Source organism: Canis lupus, chromosome 23 (genome assembly GCF_011100685.1).
Source record: "Canis lupus familiaris isolate Mischka breed German Shepherd chromosome 23, alternate assembly UU_Cfam_GSD_1.0, whole genome shotgun sequence".
Classification (NCBI taxonomy): Eukaryota; Metazoa; Chordata; class Mammalia; order Carnivora; family Canidae; genus Canis; species Canis lupus.
Genome location: NC_049244.1, coordinates 7455822 through 7475169, shown reverse-complemented (window position 1 = coordinate 7475169; position 19348 = coordinate 7455822). Strand labels below are relative to the sequence as shown.

The following is a 19348-nucleotide window of genomic DNA, read 5'->3' as shown; positions in this document are numbered from 1 at the left end:
CACCTGGCACTGCCCCACCTCTTCCCCTGCCCGAGCAGTCTCAGAGGAGACCAGCTACACAGGTTTATGTAAGTTCCAGAGTTTCATAACATACTATCCCAAATGTCCAGGCTTCTACTGAAAATCACTAGACATACTAAGAACCAAGAAAATCTCAAAGTGAGGAAAAAAAGATAATGTTAGCATCACAATGACAGAGAGGTTAGAATTACCTGACAAAGATCTGAAAACAGAGGAGGAATTGCTTCAATGAGGAATTACAAACATGCTTGAAACGGGTAAGAAAACAAAATCTCGGGATCCCTGGGTGGCGCAGCGGTTTGGCGCCTGCCTTTGGCCCAGGGCGCGATCCTGGAGACCCGGGATCGAATCCCACATCGGGCTCCCGGTGCATGGAGCCTGCTTCTCCCTCTGCCTATGTCTCTGCCTCTCTCTCTCTCTCTCTGTGACTATCATAAATAAATAAAAATTTAAAAAAAAAAAAAAAAAAAGAAAACAAAATCTCAGCAAGAAACCAGAAAATCTCAGGAAAGAAATAGAAGATATAAAGACCCAAATTGGGAATTTTAGAACTGAAAAATACAATAGCTGAAATTAAAAGCTCAATGGATGGGTTCAACAGCAGAATGGAGAAGACACAAGAAAGAGTCAATGAACTTGAGATAGAACAATAGAAATTACTCAGTCTGAGTAAGAGAGAGAAAACAGGCTGAAAAAAGAAATGAACAGAGCCCAGGGACTTACGGGACTCTAATAAAAGATCTAACATTGTGTCACGGAGTTCCAGAAGGAGAGGGAGAAAAAGGGTATGGCTGAAAAGAAACTCAAAGAAATAATGGCTAAAAACTTCCCAAAATGGGCAAAAGACAAACCTGTTGACTGAAGCTGGGAAAACCCCAAACAGGATAAACCTGAAGAAATCTACACCAAGAAATATATTTGAGCCTCTAAAAACTAAACATATTGTCCTGCAGCTTGCTTTGCTTTTTTTTTTCCCCTTCATGACATACTAGTCAGCTTTCACTAAGCTGTGCTACAATAGCAAATGATCCCCAAATCTCAGTGGCTTACAACATAACTATTTGTTTCTCACTCATGAGAAACATGAGTTTCATGACTGGTTGATGTGTCTACACTATTACATGACTGTAATAGTGACTGGTTGATGTGTCTACACTATTCCAGGGCCCAAGCTGAAGGAGCAACCACATCTCAAACTCGTGGCAGAGATCAAGAGCAATGGCTGACTTACGCGAGGGCTCTTAAAACCACTGTTCAGAAGTGGCATATATCCTGTCCACTCAAAACCCATGGACCACAGTCACACCCCACACTCTGTGTTGGTGGAAAAATGTACTCCGCCCACTCTGAGAGGAGGTACTGTAAAGTCAGATGACAAAGTATGTGAAGACTTGGAAACAGTAATCCAATCTACCACAGTCTGCTCACTAGATCATAAATACTCATTTCCTTCCTGGCTGCCCATAAAATATACTCAGTGTCCTCCCAAAGGCATCCCCAAAGTCTCATCCAATCATTGCATCAGACATTATGGCCAGGATCTCAGGATCCACACCAGATCTTGTGTCAATTTCTCCTGGAGACCTGTGAATGAAAAGGACAAATCATCTGTCTACCCACTCTCAACAGATAGCAGTGAAAGAGCAAGAAGGACAAACACAAAATACTCCCCATTTACAAAGGGGAAAGCAGCTTGATCTGGGTTTGTGGTAATCAAGAGGCAGTAGGGAGATGAGCAATTGGAGAAGCATAAGACATGTACTCATAGCCGCATTTTAGGCTAATTTAGGGGAAAATATTTAGATTTTAAAATGGCTGTACTGTTTACAAGTCATTGAGGAAAGGTTCACGTTTGCTGTTGGAACACTTCTAAAGAATGTAACAGTAAAAAACCTAACTAAAGAGGGTCCCAAACTGAGGCCCAAGAAATTATTACTATGGAAGCAAATGGCTTGAGGATGGGAACACCTTCACCTGCACCCACCCACACACTACCCTGGAGTGTATGTTTTAAGCATTGCCATTTCATTTTTGATACTTCAAATTTGAGTGAAACCCAGTTTTGAAATGTAGTATTCAAAGAGTGTACAGACTCAGAATGTTCCCTCATGTATCACATCTTTGGAATGTTAGGGGAAATGATGCCAGACAAATGTGGCACACAGGAAAGTAAAGTGTGTCTACTTGTTTGGAAATCAAAGGCAATTGAGAGAAAGGTTGGTCCTGGATTGTTTTTTTCAAGTGTGCTTACTATATGGACAGTGAGGTTACCATGGAGTACTAAATGTAGGTGACAAATTACACATAATCTAAAATGTTCAACAGGAGAAAAAGGAAACTAAACAATGATGTATCCACAGGACAAAATATTGAACAATTAGAAATAGTTTCAAAGAAATTTTAATGGCTTCAAATGTAAATAGACATGTAAATGTAAGCATGTATGTACACACACACACATGCATGCACAGCCTGTTCTTCCATACAACCATTCACACATTAGAAAAATACTCACGGGGACATCTAGGATCAAGCCCTGCAGAGCAGGGAGCCTGCTTTTTCCTCTCCCTCTGCCTACCACTCCCCACTGCTTGTGTTCTCTGTCAAATAAATAAATAAAACCTTTTTAAAAAAAAGTAAAAAAAAAAAAAAAAGTACTCATGATTAAAGGCATCAAAAATAAAGTTTTTGGAGATTTCTTTCAGAATTAGAACAAAAATACAATGAAAAGGTCTTTTCTGTTTGCTTTTTCAAAGATAAATTTCAGTCCCAACACATTATTTTATCCTTTAGACCTCTGGACCCATTTGCTGTGGAGGGTAAGGAACCTCGGCTAAGCCATCCCCACCTCTGGGGTCTGTAGCAAAGAAAGGCATAAGCACCCTTCTAGCATCTATGCCCTACTTACTCTACAGGCAGTTATTGTGGCCAGTAAATTTTTGTAGGAATAAAAGTAAACACACATCAGAAAATCATAAATGATGTTCCAGTCCTTTAACATAGAAATGCCTAAATCAAAAAATTTCAAGTTTTTAGAGACCGTTAGTGTGCCCCCAAAATTAATGTTAAAACCTATCCCCCAGTGTGATGGTCCTAGGAGGTGGGGCCGGATCACCTCTGACTTGGGACCCCTCAGATCATGTAAGTGGAGCCCTCATGAATGGGATAAATGCCCTTATAAAAGAGGCCAGAGAAAGCTCTTGCCTGCCACATGAGGTTATAGCAAAATGGCATCTACATACTAGGAAGCAGGCCCTCACCAGACACTCAACCTGCCAGTGCCATGATCTTGGACTTCTCAGTCCATGCACCTGTGAGAAATAAATGTTCAATGTTTATAAGCCACCCATTTTGTGGTATTTTTGTTATAGCAGTGTGAACAGCCTAAGACACAAGTCAACAAAAAGATAGTTCTCTACCAAGATTCACATGCATCTGACCTCAACAAAGGGACTATAAAATTCATTGCTGGAGCTGCAAGTGAAATTTTTACCAAGAACTTGCTCATGTAATATCTTATTAGCATCTAACACCTTTCAAAGTAAAATGCTAGTTTCCTGGCAATAAATTTACTCCATCAACCTCTTTGTATACTGTAGTCATGAGGTCTTGGAGAAAGCCTTGGGTTCAGAGCCCTAGTACAGGATCTAAGTGCTGGGATCACAGCTCTCTCACTGTGGCCTTCGGCTATCACAATCCTCCTTCTTTGTCTGCAAGTAACAATCAGAGTAAAAGGCAAAATACTCAGCAGTCTGTACTCTATGATGCAAACATGCTAGAAGTATTTTTGGGAAAACTCCATCATTTCCCCGGGCATCAATCAGGGGCACTTATGGGGGGATGGGGGTCTTCAAGCAAAGGGAAGGGGGTCTGAGGCCCTGACACAGAGTACAATGTGAGACTTTATCCTTCTTGGTGGAACAAGTCATTGAGAAAATGTCACCATCATTCTTAATCAAGGTGAAATGAATTTGCTGTACCTTGTTCTGAAAGAGAGGCTGTGTTGCCCGCACTCAGGAAAAATGAGCAACCCCTGATATTAACTGATTATCACTCTTCCCCCTTCTCCATGTTTAAGATCCAGCTTGTTCACTTTCTTAGGGGTTGGAAAACCACAGCCTTCGAGCCAAGTCCAGCCTGCCACCTACTTTTATAAATGAAGTTTTATTGGAACATAGCTATGCTCATTGATTTATATATTACCTATGATTGTATTTGTACTCCAGTGATGGGGCAGGGGGTGCTGAGGCAGAGACTATATGAACTATAAAGCAGCAAATATTTACTATCTGACCCTGACCCTTTCTAGAAAAAGTGTGTTGACCCCCTACATACTTTTTGATATGTTTGTTTCCGTAAATGAGTTAGTAGAAAGTTGTATATAAATTTTACTAGTCTACAATTTATACCTTAGGAAAAGATATATTAAAAAAGTAAGAAGTCATGTCTGCTGTCAGAGACCATTCGGTGGCACAAGATTTTGCCCCTTAAGTGAATCCTGATTTTTAAAAAAGGGTGTGCGGGTAAGAAGCCCCTCTTCCCTTGTTGAAACAGCAGTCCTCAAAGGACTGCTGACTCAAAGGAGTCAGCTGTGGGTTATACAGGAAGACCCACAGGTCATCTACCACTCAGAGTTCCCCATTCTTTATCACACTATAAGATACACTAGCAATGCTAATGTCCACACTGTGTGGATAACTGAGATGCCACCCTGAGGCAGCGGTTAGGTAATACCTAGATACTGAATGTGTTTGTTAGAATATAAAGCGCATGTGAAATCCTCTCAACAGTTCCCATCTCTTGCTGTCCAAAAGATGCTCTCTCATTAAGTTTAAAAAGAATCAGATTATGGCCTACTCCAGAGACGGCAGGCATCTCCAAGTTGGCAGACTCCTAAAACACACACCATGAAGTATTTTTTGTTTCCATACTTCTTCCAACGTGGTCCTGCTAAATTTTTTTTTTTTTGTGGTCCTGCTAATTTTAAACATAAAAAATCTTTCCAAATGGTTTCGCATTTAGCTAGCTATCTTGAAAATAGTTCCTCAAGATATTCACTCAGATAAAACATCATATTTCTTAACTATCTTGAAATAGATTTCAACTGAGGAAAAGCACAGTAAACAAATTTTATATAGTAAATAAACTTTATTTATCTGTTCTCCCAAGATGACATTGCCAACAGTCACAAATCTGCATACAATACAGTATGCATACAATATTGACTATTTACAATTTACAGTAGTATTTTTTCCTCTGAAAAATATAAGTACAAAAGCTAAGTAAACAATGAGGTACTGCTGTTTAGATTTATCATATATATAGCTTAAAGAACTAGTCTTTAGCAAATATTCAACAAATCAATCTGGATAAAATACTCAATTAAATGCTCTAATTTATCAGAAAAAATCTACTAAGTTTCACCTCAAAATGTATTGCACAAGTCTTTTAAAAAAAAAAAAATCACCCTAAAAATAAATAGGAAAGGCAAGCAGTTCTTTAAAAAGAGGGACAAAAAGAATGGAAGAAAGGAACATCAAATGAGCCCGTAAGCCAGGTTGAGTTATTCAAAATATCTTTTAAACAACATAAAGTTCTTCCCAACAAAAAAGAAAACAACTATCACCATTTCTCCACTGATATAATCGATTTGAAAGGCAGTCTGCAATATATCTGTGGGCCAATGTCAGATTTCTCTTGATTTTTAACTCCATAATGGGCCCTGAATAACAGCTTGCTTCTCAAAGAGGCAAACATAAACATGGACAGTCCTCCACACTTGCCCAACACCACCACCCCGTTTCTTCAAGACGATGATCGGAGCCATGACTGGAAAAGAAAAAGGGGAAAAAGGATTAAGAAAAAAATTTAAAGCCCATTTTGGAAGATTTGTTTTTTTTTCAAATTAAAATTGATTCTATTGTCTAAGGATTGAAGTAGAAATATTCTAAATATTAAATACTAAAAAATTTTTTTCCCTAAAAACTAATATTCTTAAAATGATCTGACTTGTAGATCCTATAAGTCAGTGATCCTAAAAAAACAAGATGTTTCAGTGACTTTGGAACCATCACCGTTCACTTTTACTGAATGCTCCCAGCTCATACCTGGAGAAGCTAGGAGTAAGCAGGTTGACTTGGTAAAACCTCACAAAAAAAGTTATTCAGACTTAAAGAGAACAAAGAGGTCTTCCCTTTTCTTTAATGTGTTGATTTTTCTATATATTGCAATGCTCCCAGGATGATATGTATGGCAGCAGAGGACAAAGAGCATTTTGGTGTAAAAAGCTATGCCTAATCGGAAATTTACAAACTCAATTTTTAAAAACCTAAAATGTAAAACAAACAAAAAACCCCAAACTCCAAAAAACCACTTAAAATGCTAAGAGAAATGATGCAAATGACTGATTCTTAATAAGGTTTCTCTGATTAGAATGCTAAAAGCCAGTAACCAAATTAAGTTAAAATACTACAAAAATAAATTACAAATAAGATTAATAGAAATAAACTTTTTATACATATTTAATGTAAAGTGTTAGAGTCTTCTCAATTTATAAGTGAAAAATATAAATCACTGGTTCTCATGATGTATTCCCAGTAGAGTATTATTTATAAAACTTGCTCAACAATCATATTGGTCCTAGAAACCTAGAGAAGATGAAAAAAAGATCTGTCCTATTTAAATTCCTGTGTCAGTTATTATTTTGAAACTTTAGCTTGTGCTGTTGTAGGAAAAGAAATTCATGCATGATTCAATAATGCTGCACAATGTCAATGTCATGAAAGACAAAAAAAAAAACTCGGGAGAGCTTTTCAAGTTTAAAAGAAACTACAGAAACATGACGATGACGTGCAATGTGCAATCACTTAGTGGATTCTGGAATTTTAAAAAAATCATGAAACACATTATTTGAAACACTGGAAAAATATGAATATTTACTATACTAGACAATAGTTTTATATTAATATTAAATTTCATGAGAGTGATAATTTGTAGGAAAATGCCCTTGTTCTTAAAGATCTTTCCTAAAGTATTTATTTATATTTGCAAGTAATTGTCAAATGCTGGCAAGTACAAGTGTTTGCAAGCAATGGTCAAATGTTACAGATGGGAAGATATATATGGAGAGAAAGAGCAAGTGAGAAAATTTTGCAAAAGATTAAGAATTGGTGAATATAGATGAAGGATATATAGGTGTTCACTGCACTATTTTTGCAAATCTTATGTTTGAAATTTTTCGAAATAAAAGTTGAAGAGATAGTCAATTAGTCAATAGAAATGCTGCGTAGTATACACTTCCAGTGATAAATGATAGTATTTAAATGATACAATGATAAACATGACGCAGTATTTATAATACCATAAAAAAAGGAAAATGCTAAGGGACTTACAAGACTAAAGAAGTTTTAGATAATAGGTAAGGCAGGTTAACTGATATACAATAAAATAAAAATGAGACTCAAATGTAGGCCTAAATGATTTTTAAAGCTAAAAGGTTAAAAAAGAAAAGCTGTATATTAGCATTTTAAACCTTGATACCATTAGCTGAATACCACTGAATTAACAACCACAGAAAATTTTGATTTTAATTTGATTAAGCTCTATTAATTGCACTGCAGCTTATTTGGCATTTGTAAAAATTGCAGAAAAGTCTGAGGTAAAGATGTACCCTAAATATTAGGGGGTGCCAAGTTAAGCCACTACCGTGACTAATACTTGGAGGCAATAGCAGGGGTGTTTAAATGGTGATCAACTGTCCAAACAGTTGAGATGCCTTCACTTCCTAGTAACAATATGCTAACTACAAATAGCCGCATTCAATCAAAGCAGGCTGCCTAACGGTCTCCTCAGGACAGATGTTAGCCTGGTATACTGTATGATCCCAGGAAGTAATAAAATTGCATTTATTTTAAAGTCACCTTTACTAGTTTTCATTATTTCAGACTGGCCTTGATAAGTAGACCTTACAATATCTTAAATTCTGATTCTGTGAAATATATCTAGAAAATGATTTTTCATTTCTATCTGGAAATATCTCTATCTTGAGAATGACTTTTCCTCCTAGAAAATGATTTTTCATTTCTCTCTCACAATTTCTATTAATTTCCAAGACTATCCTTGGGAATTAAAAACAAAAAAGATTATAAAATAGATAATTTTTTTAATTTAATAAAATTTCAAAGAGTAATTTTAAAACTTTCAATTGCTATTGAAAGAAGTAAAATTTCCTAAAAATTATATAACTTTTACTGGTGGTAGTGATTATCTATATATTATTAATCTATAAAACAGAATTACAGAAAATACCTATATTAACCCATAGCATAATCATGTATTCATTAAAGAAAAGAGCAAAAGAATTCCAGTGTAATGGTTAGTATCATGCAATACATTTGATTTTCGCACAAAAGACACAAGACATTATTCTTCACTCACCACATGCTAACTAAGCACAGACTGATGGTTTACTCAGAAGATACCACTGCGAGGTGAAGTATACTACAAGCCAGGAAGAAAAAAAGCTTATTGGGTTAGTTTTAAGACTTAATATAACACAGAGATTATATGTGTATATGAATTTCAAAGGATTAAACATAATGTACTTTAAAACTTCTCAACTCTCCCCCAAATCAAGGGAGTACAAAGTATAAGGAATCTGTAACAACTCCCTCCCATCCTAAGTAAATATAGCATTATGTAGCTTTCATTTGCAACTTTACTTAAAAAATTTAAACAACATAAAGATACTTCACATTTCAAATATTTATAGAATAGATTAACTGGGTATAATTATTTCTTTATAAAAAGAGTTCTCTCATAATTCCATTAAAGTCCACATTACAATTTGATTCATATAATCTCAATTTAGCAACAAAAATTCAGGGGAAAATGTTGATGAATATGAATACACTATATCTGTATGCTGAACTGTTATTCCTAATACATGTCAGTTTTATCACTGAATAATTCTCTTATATCAGGATTAAGTTCAGGAATGATGACTCAAATCGAAATTTCCATTCAAGGGGACTCAATCTCAAGCATAGTTTTTACTGTAACAACCTTCTTTAAATAAATTCTTTGTCCTATCTAAAATGGTCATAATCTAAGATTATTAAATAGCTTTCTGGTTTGCTTTAAAAGAGCATCAGTAAAAAAAGGAGGGATTATTAATAAAATCTCAGTCTATTCTTAGTGTGACCAACATCAGAAGAATCATTTTACTTATCTTTTATATTTAATGGTGCAGTTAATAAGCAGCAAAATCAAAAGACAGACTAGAAAATAACATTTGCAACACATACAACACAATAAGGTCAATATCCTATTGAGAAACTTGCAGAAACATGCAAAGTATACATATATGGATGCTCCCTGTGTCTATGCTTGTAAATATTGAAAAACTGGAAACAGCCTAAGTATCCATCAATAGGAAATTGGTGAACTAAATGTAGGACTAAATGATCCATAGAATCATAAAATCAGCCAGTAGAAAGAATAAGGTACATTAATTTGTAATGAAGTAGAATAAAGTAAAAATATGTTAAGTAAAAAAAGCAAGCTGTTGCATTCTGCCATTTTTATAGAATACTTAAGTGATTAAAAACATATTATAAATATATATTTATAAAGCTTAGAAAGCTGGGGATATTCACCAAACTATTAACAAAGATAGTTACAATAGTTACATGGCATGGTGTTATCAGCGTTACAGCGTTGGGAGGCTGTAAACTCGAAGGTCTCCCTCTCTATGTAATATGATTCTGAATTGTTTGCAATGTTTTCTTTTGCAATGATCATATACTATGTAATTCTAACAAAATCAAGAGTAAAAACCACTTGAGACAACAAATATGTACTTTATCTGTACAGTATTTTTCACTCTGCATCAGTATCTATTTGCATCTGTTTCCTGATCCACCTTCCATGCATCTACTGAGCCCATGTAAAGGCAAAGGCAAGCCTCTTCTGGGATAGCAAAGTTTTGTATCTAATAATGCAGAAAAGCTTGGATGATTTATTAACTCAGAGGAGATTCTTAAAATTCTAGCCAAAGGGAGAAAAGTGAGAAACATCAACTTAAGTACAAGACTGTTTGAGGGCAAAAACTGGTCAAGAACTTGACACAACACAAAGAATCAATGTGAAAGAAAAGCAAAAACAAAGTCAACAGAAAATCAATTTTTAAAAATAACAAGAGTGGATGGGGATGAAATCTTCAATGGAAGAGAAAATTTTTCCTTCAACGGAGTCAAGAAAAACAGCTATCTAGGTGAAACATGTCATTCAGTTTGCGAGTACCTTAAAGGAAAAATGTATTTCTAAGAACACTTTTTCAAAGAGATGTCTATATAACAAAAGAACCTTTCAATTCCAAGAGATGATTTAGCACCTGATTGAAATAAACTTTCTTAATAAAATTATCCTAAATAATAACACTCTCCTTTAAAAGAAAAATCTGATGGTGTACTTGTAAGGCAGTTTAATTCAGCAAAAAATAATTAGACAAGTCAAAGACTTTTGTATTCACTCTTGTTCCCATCCTGCTACTCAAATATTCAGTCTACTCTGGACAACTAAATTGCCTGAACCATCACAAAACGAAATATCAGGCACAGTAAGCTGAAATTACTGTTCAGCTGTAATTCTGTTCTCACACACACAAAAAGTGTGTTTGGGGATGCCTGGGTGGCTCAGCAGTTAAGTGTCTGCCTTCAGCCCAGGGCGTGATCCTGGAGTTCCGGGATTGAATCCCACATCAGGCTTCCTGCATGGAGCCTGTCTGTGTCTCTGCCTCTCTCTGTGCCTCTCATGAATAAATAAATAAAATCTTAAAAAAAAAAAAAAAAGTGTTATGTGCATTTTCTTTTTAATTTGCACCTGTTGTACATAAGGCAATTTTTTCCCACTTGAAACAAATCTAAAACTTTAAAATCTACAAGTAATTCAGAACTTTAGAAGGAAAGAAATCTTAGGAATAGAATAATCCCACAGTCATTTTACCAGCGAGAAACATGGAAAGGGCTTGCTCAAAGTCCAGCTGGGTTGGGCTGGCGAGATCTAGGCTCTTACCACAGTACTGCTGCTTATGGCTGGTACTTTGAGAGGTTGGAATGGACACGGGGACATTTTCTGAGCTGGTATCATGCCTGTGAAATGACCTGACTGTCCTCCTGACATCTTTAATGACTGATCTTACACACATTAATATTAACTGACCATTCTAACTCTTCTTCTCTTGGAAATACTATTTGTACACACACACACACATTGCTACATGGTCGCTAAGTGATCATCCTTGCAAACCCTACCATCATCTCAGAAACCCAGTGCAGGTACTATACTTGGGTCTTCTGACAGCCCTAACAAGGTGATGTTTATTTTGTTAAGAAACAGAGGTTTTGAGATTTGTTAATGAAAGACTAGGATTCATTTTCTACACATCACAGCCCTCAAATTTACCAGAATTTAATTATGCTGTACAATTTAATCTTGACAGATAACAATTTCTCATCCATGAAATATAACCTTAAAATTAGGTTAAATTCTGAAACCACTTATTAATAACTGTTGCATTCTATAATGGGGTTTTCAAATACAGAGTGTAAAATTCACTGAGAGGAAGGGAGGTAAAGTAAAAAAGGGGACATATTGAGAAATACCTTATTAGCAGTCATGGTAATTTTTTGATCAATGCCAAAAAGCAAATACATAATCATCAGAGTCACAAAGCAAAGTTTCAGACTGCATTCCTCCTACAATACCTGCTGAATAGTGCAAACACTAGCATGGCTGCACACTGTCAGGACAATGCGCAGCCCACACTCTCTCTCAAGCACCCCCAAAATTAATGGATGGAAAGGCAGCTTGGTACTGTTTTGGGTTTGTTTCGGTTTACTTTTGCCAGCTTTTCAGTCTCCAAACCTAAAATAAAAAGGTTTCTGATTTTGAATACAAAGGTAACTGTAGCTCCACATTTATAATAAATTATAGAAAAGATCCATCTGTAACACACATTTAAAGCTAATGTCATTTAATAAACTCCTAAAAAAGCCTGCTTTCTATACAGTTGTCTATCTTTTTATTGGGAAGATATTTTATATATTTAAATTGAAAAGATACAAATATCTTCCTCGTGGATATCTTACCTTTGTATTAGAAAAATAGAAGTCATTCTTTTTTGAAGTGTTTTGTTCTATCAGCTACAAGTCATTGGAAGGGGATAAGAAATAAGTTGTAATTTCAAAAGACTTGTTCAAAGACAAGGATTCTTATTGCTCATTTTGGGAATGATAGCAATCATAAAGGCAAATGTGTCTATTGATTCAACTTTCTCAATCAACAACAATCTTAATTTTTCATCAAATGTAAAAACAATCATGAATCACTCGCAAGTACCAAGAATGTCAAACCAATAAGAAGTGACTCAAACTGACTTATAAGCCATCACTGGGCCTCACTTATGCTCATTATAAGTTATTTCGTATTTCCTAAGCATCTATTTTTATTATTTGAATTACCTTACTTAGACATATCTTTTATTTGTGCATGATGAATGAGTGCTACCTCTTCCCACTAAAATTAAAGGCTCCCATAACATCAACAACCATTATCTTCCATGTCTTCAATTTTCCTATTCTTGCCACAACAAAGGGAAGAATAGGTTGACTGCTGACTGAACTCATTCATTAAGCAAAAGCTAATTAATGATGGATAAGACTCTGTTTGAAGTAGTAGAGGAAAGAGCGGGACTTTCCACCTAGACAGGTCAACCTCTGGGACAAGGGAGGATTCTTTCAGGAAGGAATGAACAGTTACCATTTCATCCCTATCTAGAATGAATACCACTTTATTCAGGAATAAAGAGTGTAATGTTTTTCAAAGATTTCTTTTTGGTTAAACTCAAAAAGAAAAAAATCCATCTGCTTTAAAAGGTTTTTCTTTACATGGTTCACTATTTACACATTCAGTTCAATTCATTTCCTTCAAGGCAAACCAATCTAAGACTGAACGTGTGTATGGGATAAAGGTATATCTCCCATCATATTGCTAAAGCCACGATTTAGGATGAATCTGAACTGTAAAGCAAATCCTGATGAAGTGTAGCTCAACAGTAAGAGGAGAGTTTGGCATACCCCAACATCAAGATGATAAAGAGGCCATGGGAGAATGAACAAAGGTATATTAGATCATTTAAAAATATTTTCTTAAACTGGGCCATAATGACAGAATCATGTCGACAGGTTCCAATTGCACTGGAATATTTTATTTTCACAAAGACACAGCTGTTTTATTCAGTGAGGAGGAAAAGTACTCTAAGTAACTACGTGGTTTTAGAATTAATGTTTGCTATAACTTTAAACAACATTCTATTGATGAAGGGCATACATTATAGTGATACACTTCCTATAAAAAATACTTATCACTAGAAATAACTACAAAGGTATAACAATATTTTTTAAGCCATTAGATACAGGGAGGAATGCTTTCCAAAAAAACAAAATAATTCCAACTGTCTCAGAAACTATATAACAGGTATATGATACAATATGCAATGGAGTACTGGGACAAAGGTCAGAGATGCTGGGATGACTTTAGAGAAAGCAAGGAAGAGGAGGTCAGGATGTGCCTAAAGCACTGGGATCTTTCATGACTGGCACTGCGCAATGCGTCAGAGGAGAGAGACATCACATCTGGCTGGCTCAGTTGTTAGAGATGCAACTCTTTTCTTTTCTTTATTGTAAGTATGCTCCACGCCCAGCACAGACATTGAGATTGAGTCACATGCCCTACCAACTAAGCCAGCCAGGTGCTCTAGGATGCAACTTTTGATCTCAGGGCTATGAGCTTAAGCTCCACTTTGTGCATGGCACTTACTTAAAAAGAAAATAAATAAAATGGGGAAAAGGGAAGGGGAGGGGAGGGAAGGGGGAAGGAAGGGAAAGGATAAAGGAAATAAAAGAAAGAAATGGCTGACAATGTAGAGTATCATGTCATCGGCGAAGAGGGAGAGTTTGACTTCTTCTTTGCCAATTTGAATGCCTTTAATGTCTTTTTGTTGTCTGATTGCTGAGGCTAGGACTTCCAGTAGTATGTTGAACAGCAGTGGTGAGAGTGGACATCCCTGTCTTGTTCCTGATCTTAGGGGAAAGGCTCCCAGTGCTTCCCCATTGAGAATGATATTTGCTGTGGGCTTTTCATAGATGGCTTTTAAGATGTCGAGGAATGCTCCCTCTATCCCTACACTACTCTACATAGAAAACCCAAAAGTCTCCACCCCAAGATTGCTAGAACTCATACAGCAATTCGGTAGCGTGGCAGGATACAAAATCAATGCCCAGAAGTCAGTGGCATTTCTATACACTAACAATGAGACTGAAGAAAGAGAAATTAAGGAGTCAATCCCATTTACAATTGCACCCAAAAGCATAAGATACCTAGGGATAAACCTAACCAAAGATGTAAAGGATCTATACCCTCAAAACTATAGAACACTTCTGAAAGAAATTGAGGAAGACACAAAGAGATGGAAAAATATTCCATGCTCATGGATTGGCAGAATTAATATTGTGAAAATGTCAATGTTACCCAGGGCAATATACACGTTTAATGCAATCCCTATCAAAATACCATGGACTTTCTTCAGAGAGTTAGAACAAATTATTTTAAGATTTGTGTGGAATCAGAAAAGACCCCGAATAGCCAGGGGAATTTTAAAAAAGAAAACCATATCTGGGGGCATCACAATGCCAGATTTCAGGTTGTACTACAAAGCTGTGGTCATCAAGACAGTGTGGTACTGGCACAAAAACAGACACATAGATCAGTGGAACAGAATAGAGAATCCAGAAGTGGACCCTGAACTTTATGGGCAACTAATATTCGATAAAGGAGGAAAGACTATCCATTGGAAGAAAGACAGTCTCTTCAATAAATGGTGCTGGGAAAATTGGACATCCACATGCAGAAGAATGAAACTAGACCACTCTCTTTCACCATACACAAAGATAAACTCAAAATGGATGAAAGATCTAAATGTGAGACAAGATTCCATCAAAATCCTAGAGAAGAACACAGGCAACACCCTTTTTGAACTCGGCCATAGTAACTTCTTGCAAGATACATCCACGAAGGCAAAAGAAACAAAAGCAAAAATGAACTATTGGGACTTCATCAAGATAAGAAGCTTTTGCACAGCAAAGGATACAGTCAACAAAACTCAAAGACAACCTACAGAATGGGAGAAGATATTTGCAAATGACATATCAGATAAAGGGCTAGTTTCCAAGATCTATAAAGAACTTATTAAACTCAACAGCAAAGAAACAAACAATCCAATCATGAAATGGGCAAAAGACATGAAGAGAAATCTCACAGAGGAAGACATAGACATGGCCAACATGCACATGAGAAAATGCTCTGCATCACTTGCCATCAGGGAAATACAAATCAAAACCACAATGAGATACCACCTCACACCAGCGAGAATGGGGAAAATTAACAAGGCAGGAAACCACAAATGTTGGAGAGGATGTGGAGAAAAGGGAACCCTCATACACTGTTGGTGGGAATGTGAACTGGTGCAGCCACTCTGGAAAACTGTGTGGAGGTTCCTCAAACAGTTAAAAATAGACCTGCCCTACGACCCAGCAATTGCACTGCTGGGGATTTACCCCAAAGATACAGATGCAGTGAAACGCCGGGACACCTGCACCCCGATGTTTATAGCAGCAATGGCCACGATAGCCAAACTGTGGAAGGAGCCTCGGTGTCCAACGAAAGATGAATGGATAAAGAAGATGTGGTTTATGTATACAATGGAATATTACTCAGCTATTAGAAATGACAAATACCCACCATTTGCTTCAACGTGGATGGAACTGGAGGGTATTATGCTGAGTGAAGTAAGTCAGTCGGAGAAGGACAAACATTATATGTTCTCATTCATTTGGGGAATATAAATAATAGTGAAAGGGAATATAAGGGAAGGGGGAAGAAATGTGTGGGAAATATCAGAAAGGGAGACAGAACGTAAAGACTGCTAACTCTGGGAAACGAACTAGGGGTGTTGGAAGGGGAGGAGGGCGGGGGGTGGGAGTGAATGGGTGACGGGCACTGGGGGTTATTCTGTATGTTAGTAAATTGAACAACAATAAAAAATAAAAAAAAAAACAAAAAAAATATGGGTGGGAATTTGGATAGAAAAATAAACCTCCCAGATTTTTCTAGAAAAAAAAAAAAAAAAAAAAGAAATGGCTGACAAATGTGGGGTGTCTGGCCTGGAAAAAAGTCCTCCACTCAGGCCATCAACAGATTTTTGGTTGAGTTTCATGGGTTAGACCCAGAACAAATTGGTAACCACTACAGGAAGACTGGGGCTTAAGATAAGCAAGAACTGTTGTAATAAGAGACATACTCTGCTAGATCAGATGCTTAGAGAGGTGATTATTTATTGACTTAGTCTTTCTTATGGGAGATACTTGGACATAGACTAATTCATCATAAAGGAAAAGATCTTTGCTTGCTTTAGTGAGGAGAGAGAAGCAAACAATGGTGCTGAGATCACGAAACAAGTAAAGAAATGGGGGCGGGGGGATGTGAACAGTGCCACAAGCTTCCAGTAAGACAAGAAAAGGAAGCAGAAAAAGAAAGCTGGGGAAAGATCAGAGTTCACAAATTTCACACTCTTAGTGTGACTTTCACACACACTTAGAATGGATCTTCCCACTGAATTACTGGCCCATAGTAAAAAGAAGTTCGGCATAGGAATAATTTTGCAAAATGTATATGAAATGTGTGTTTGTTTCATTTCACATCATGGTATAATCTGGTTTTAAAAATTATTACTGGTATACTAGAACAAATGCCTTTTTTGTACTTCCCATAAATAGCCCAAGTTCTGGAAATCCCATATACAGCATATATGGATATCAACCTCATATATGCTACTGAAGAAGACTGTTCTTTCCTTGACACCAATTCATATTTGCCTTTGGTTAAACTTTCTTAATGTAGATTCACTCTCATTTTTTCGGCTACAGTACAATAAAAACTAAACATTTAAAATGTCTTTTAACAACTCAAAGTCTTTGTAAATGAAACAATGTAAAAAGATGGGATAAAGTTGTCTTCTATCTGTAGCCACTTTTAAAGCTTACCATTAGCCGAGCATCTTCTCTTTCCAAAATTTTCTGAGTCTGATCATCAGGGAACTTCAGTACAGTGGTTATAACCTTTGCCATGGTCTAGAAAAAAACAAGAGATAATCACTAACAGACAGTGAAGCAGATGAAGTCTCACCCCATTCTGACATGTTCTGCTGGTGGGATTCTTTAGTGCTCTCAATGGAAGCCACGACCAAAGAAGTATGATGTGAAGGTATTAGTCAAGGAAATAACAGCCAACACTAAAATTTCAATTTAAAAGGACTCCTCACAATGTCTAGGTTGATATTATTTCAAGAAGATGAAATTACAATAGCATGAAGCTATATAAAGTTCTAATGTTCTTGGCCCTTTGTCTTATTAAGATGAAACTTTATTACTCATTCATTTTATAAGGCTTTTTATTTGTAGAAATCTATCTAGTAAGTGATGTATTGCCAAACATATGCTCTATATAATCAGAATTAGATACTCCCAAGTTCAGCTTTAACTAAATCACATCATATATCTCATAAACATGGGCTACTGCATGAACATGAACATGCTTAGTAGGTATTTTTTACAACATGCAGCACATCAGCCTAATAGAAATACGAATTACATCTTAAATAAACACAAGATGTTTTGTTTGGTAGAAAACATGATGAATCAAAACATTACACATGGTAGCTTGCAAAACAAGGTCATAAATTGTGCAGATCTAAATGAATATACCGTAAGTCAGACTGTCACCCAAAAGCTCGTGGAAAATTCTCCTCAAAGGTTGAAATTCCCTATTTTGTATCAAGATGAGGTGTTTTGAGGGAGACAGAGAGGAAAGAAGATACCTTATGAAATAAGATACACTCACGAAATAAGTAGGATTAACAAGTTCAGTGCTTACATACAAAATCAGGTGCTAGTGCTTCTCCCCTGAGGACTCCCACAGAGGACTGCACGGTCACCCGGAGAACTCACTCTAACATTCTTGGTTCAGTTACACAGACTGTGTGTGTGTGTGTGTGTGTGTGTGTGTGTGTGTGTAGGGGAGAGGGCTAGGGACTAGAGAAGGTCACTAAGGAAAAGATGACATAATAAGTTAACCAAAAATTTTACAAATTCACATCATATATAATGTATATATGTATAATTATCTCCAGGAAGGAAAGATACTAATGTTTTTAAAATTCCAATTATGTGCTAAGCCTAGTTAAGTCACTTGACATACTTCTAATACTGTTCTTCAACCACTAATACTGTTCTTCAACCACAAACCCCATACTCCGCAAGATTTCAGCCCCCTTCCCTCCTTTCATCTTTGCCTCTGCCATTTTGAGGAACAAAAAAATACCATTTAAAACAAAGTCGTTTTTAGAGAATTCTAAGGCATTTTACAAAACCCTCATCCTTTAAATTGTATTGCCTAGATAGAATCTTCCATGCTAAACTGGTCTAGAAACTAAGCATATGTGGCATGAAATGACAAGAGAAATATGAAGTAGTGACTATTTCAGTATTCTTTTCATTAACACTCAGAAGCAATTTTTTGCTTTTTTGGTATACTATCTATGAAGACTGTTTTTAGGAATTAATTTCAATAGCTTGCAAGGTTAAAAGTACCCAAAAGTCCATTTATATTCACTATGAAACCACATACATGCACACACAAGCATGTCTGTCAAGAAAACCCCAAACTATTCCTAGTTGTCTCTTCACATTTCTAGACAATGAGAAACCCACCTCTAAATTCATCAGTGACTCTGAATTTGCGGCAGATTACCCAGTAAAGACTTAAAGCTCTTCCCTCTCTTGCCAGGAAACTTAAATGGAGAAGCCCAGGCTCTTTGCCAGATCTTGGGAAAGAACTCAGACTGTCTATTCTACATACAATATACTCAGGCCCTGGGAAGTAAGGAAAAAAGTTCAAATGAGCTACCTGGTTTAGAGGTGGCATCTCCTGCCAGGTTTTCTTTAGGGAGAAGCTTTGATAAAGATTAGGATGAGAAACACTTTCTACTGAAAAGGAGAATAGGCTGATTTTAGCATGGAGGATCAAAAACCCAAGAAAAAGAAAGTGAAAGAAGAAAGAAAGGACATTTCCTTAGCTTCATACTATAAGAACATGTGTTCTACATGTGCTCTTCTTAAATAAATCATCTGCCTCATAAAATAAGGAACACCAT

At 36.4% G+C, this 19348-nt stretch overlaps 1 protein-coding gene across 5 annotated transcripts in view; it reads right to left on the bottom strand.

The window, feature by feature from the left end:
- Positions 1 to 5149: 5149 nt before the first annotated feature.
- GOLGA4 (golgin A4) overlaps positions 5150 to 19348 on the bottom strand; it is a 126013-nt gene continuing 111814 nt past the window's right edge. For 4 of the 5 annotated variants that reach the window (XM_038570403.1, XM_038570405.1, XM_038570406.1 and 1 more), the window contains 3 exons: positions 17181 to 17267; positions 8458 to 8520; positions 5150 to 5850 (listed from right to left, as the gene is read on the bottom strand). In XM_038570403.1, the coding sequence (XP_038426331.1) occupies positions 8491 to 8520; positions 17181 to 17267 (117 nt within the window). In that variant the 3' untranslated portion in view covers positions 5150 to 5850; positions 8458 to 8490. The remainder of the gene's footprint in view (positions 5851 to 8457; positions 8521 to 17180; positions 17268 to 19348) is intronic. The other variant, XM_038570404.1, reaches the window with a different exon arrangement.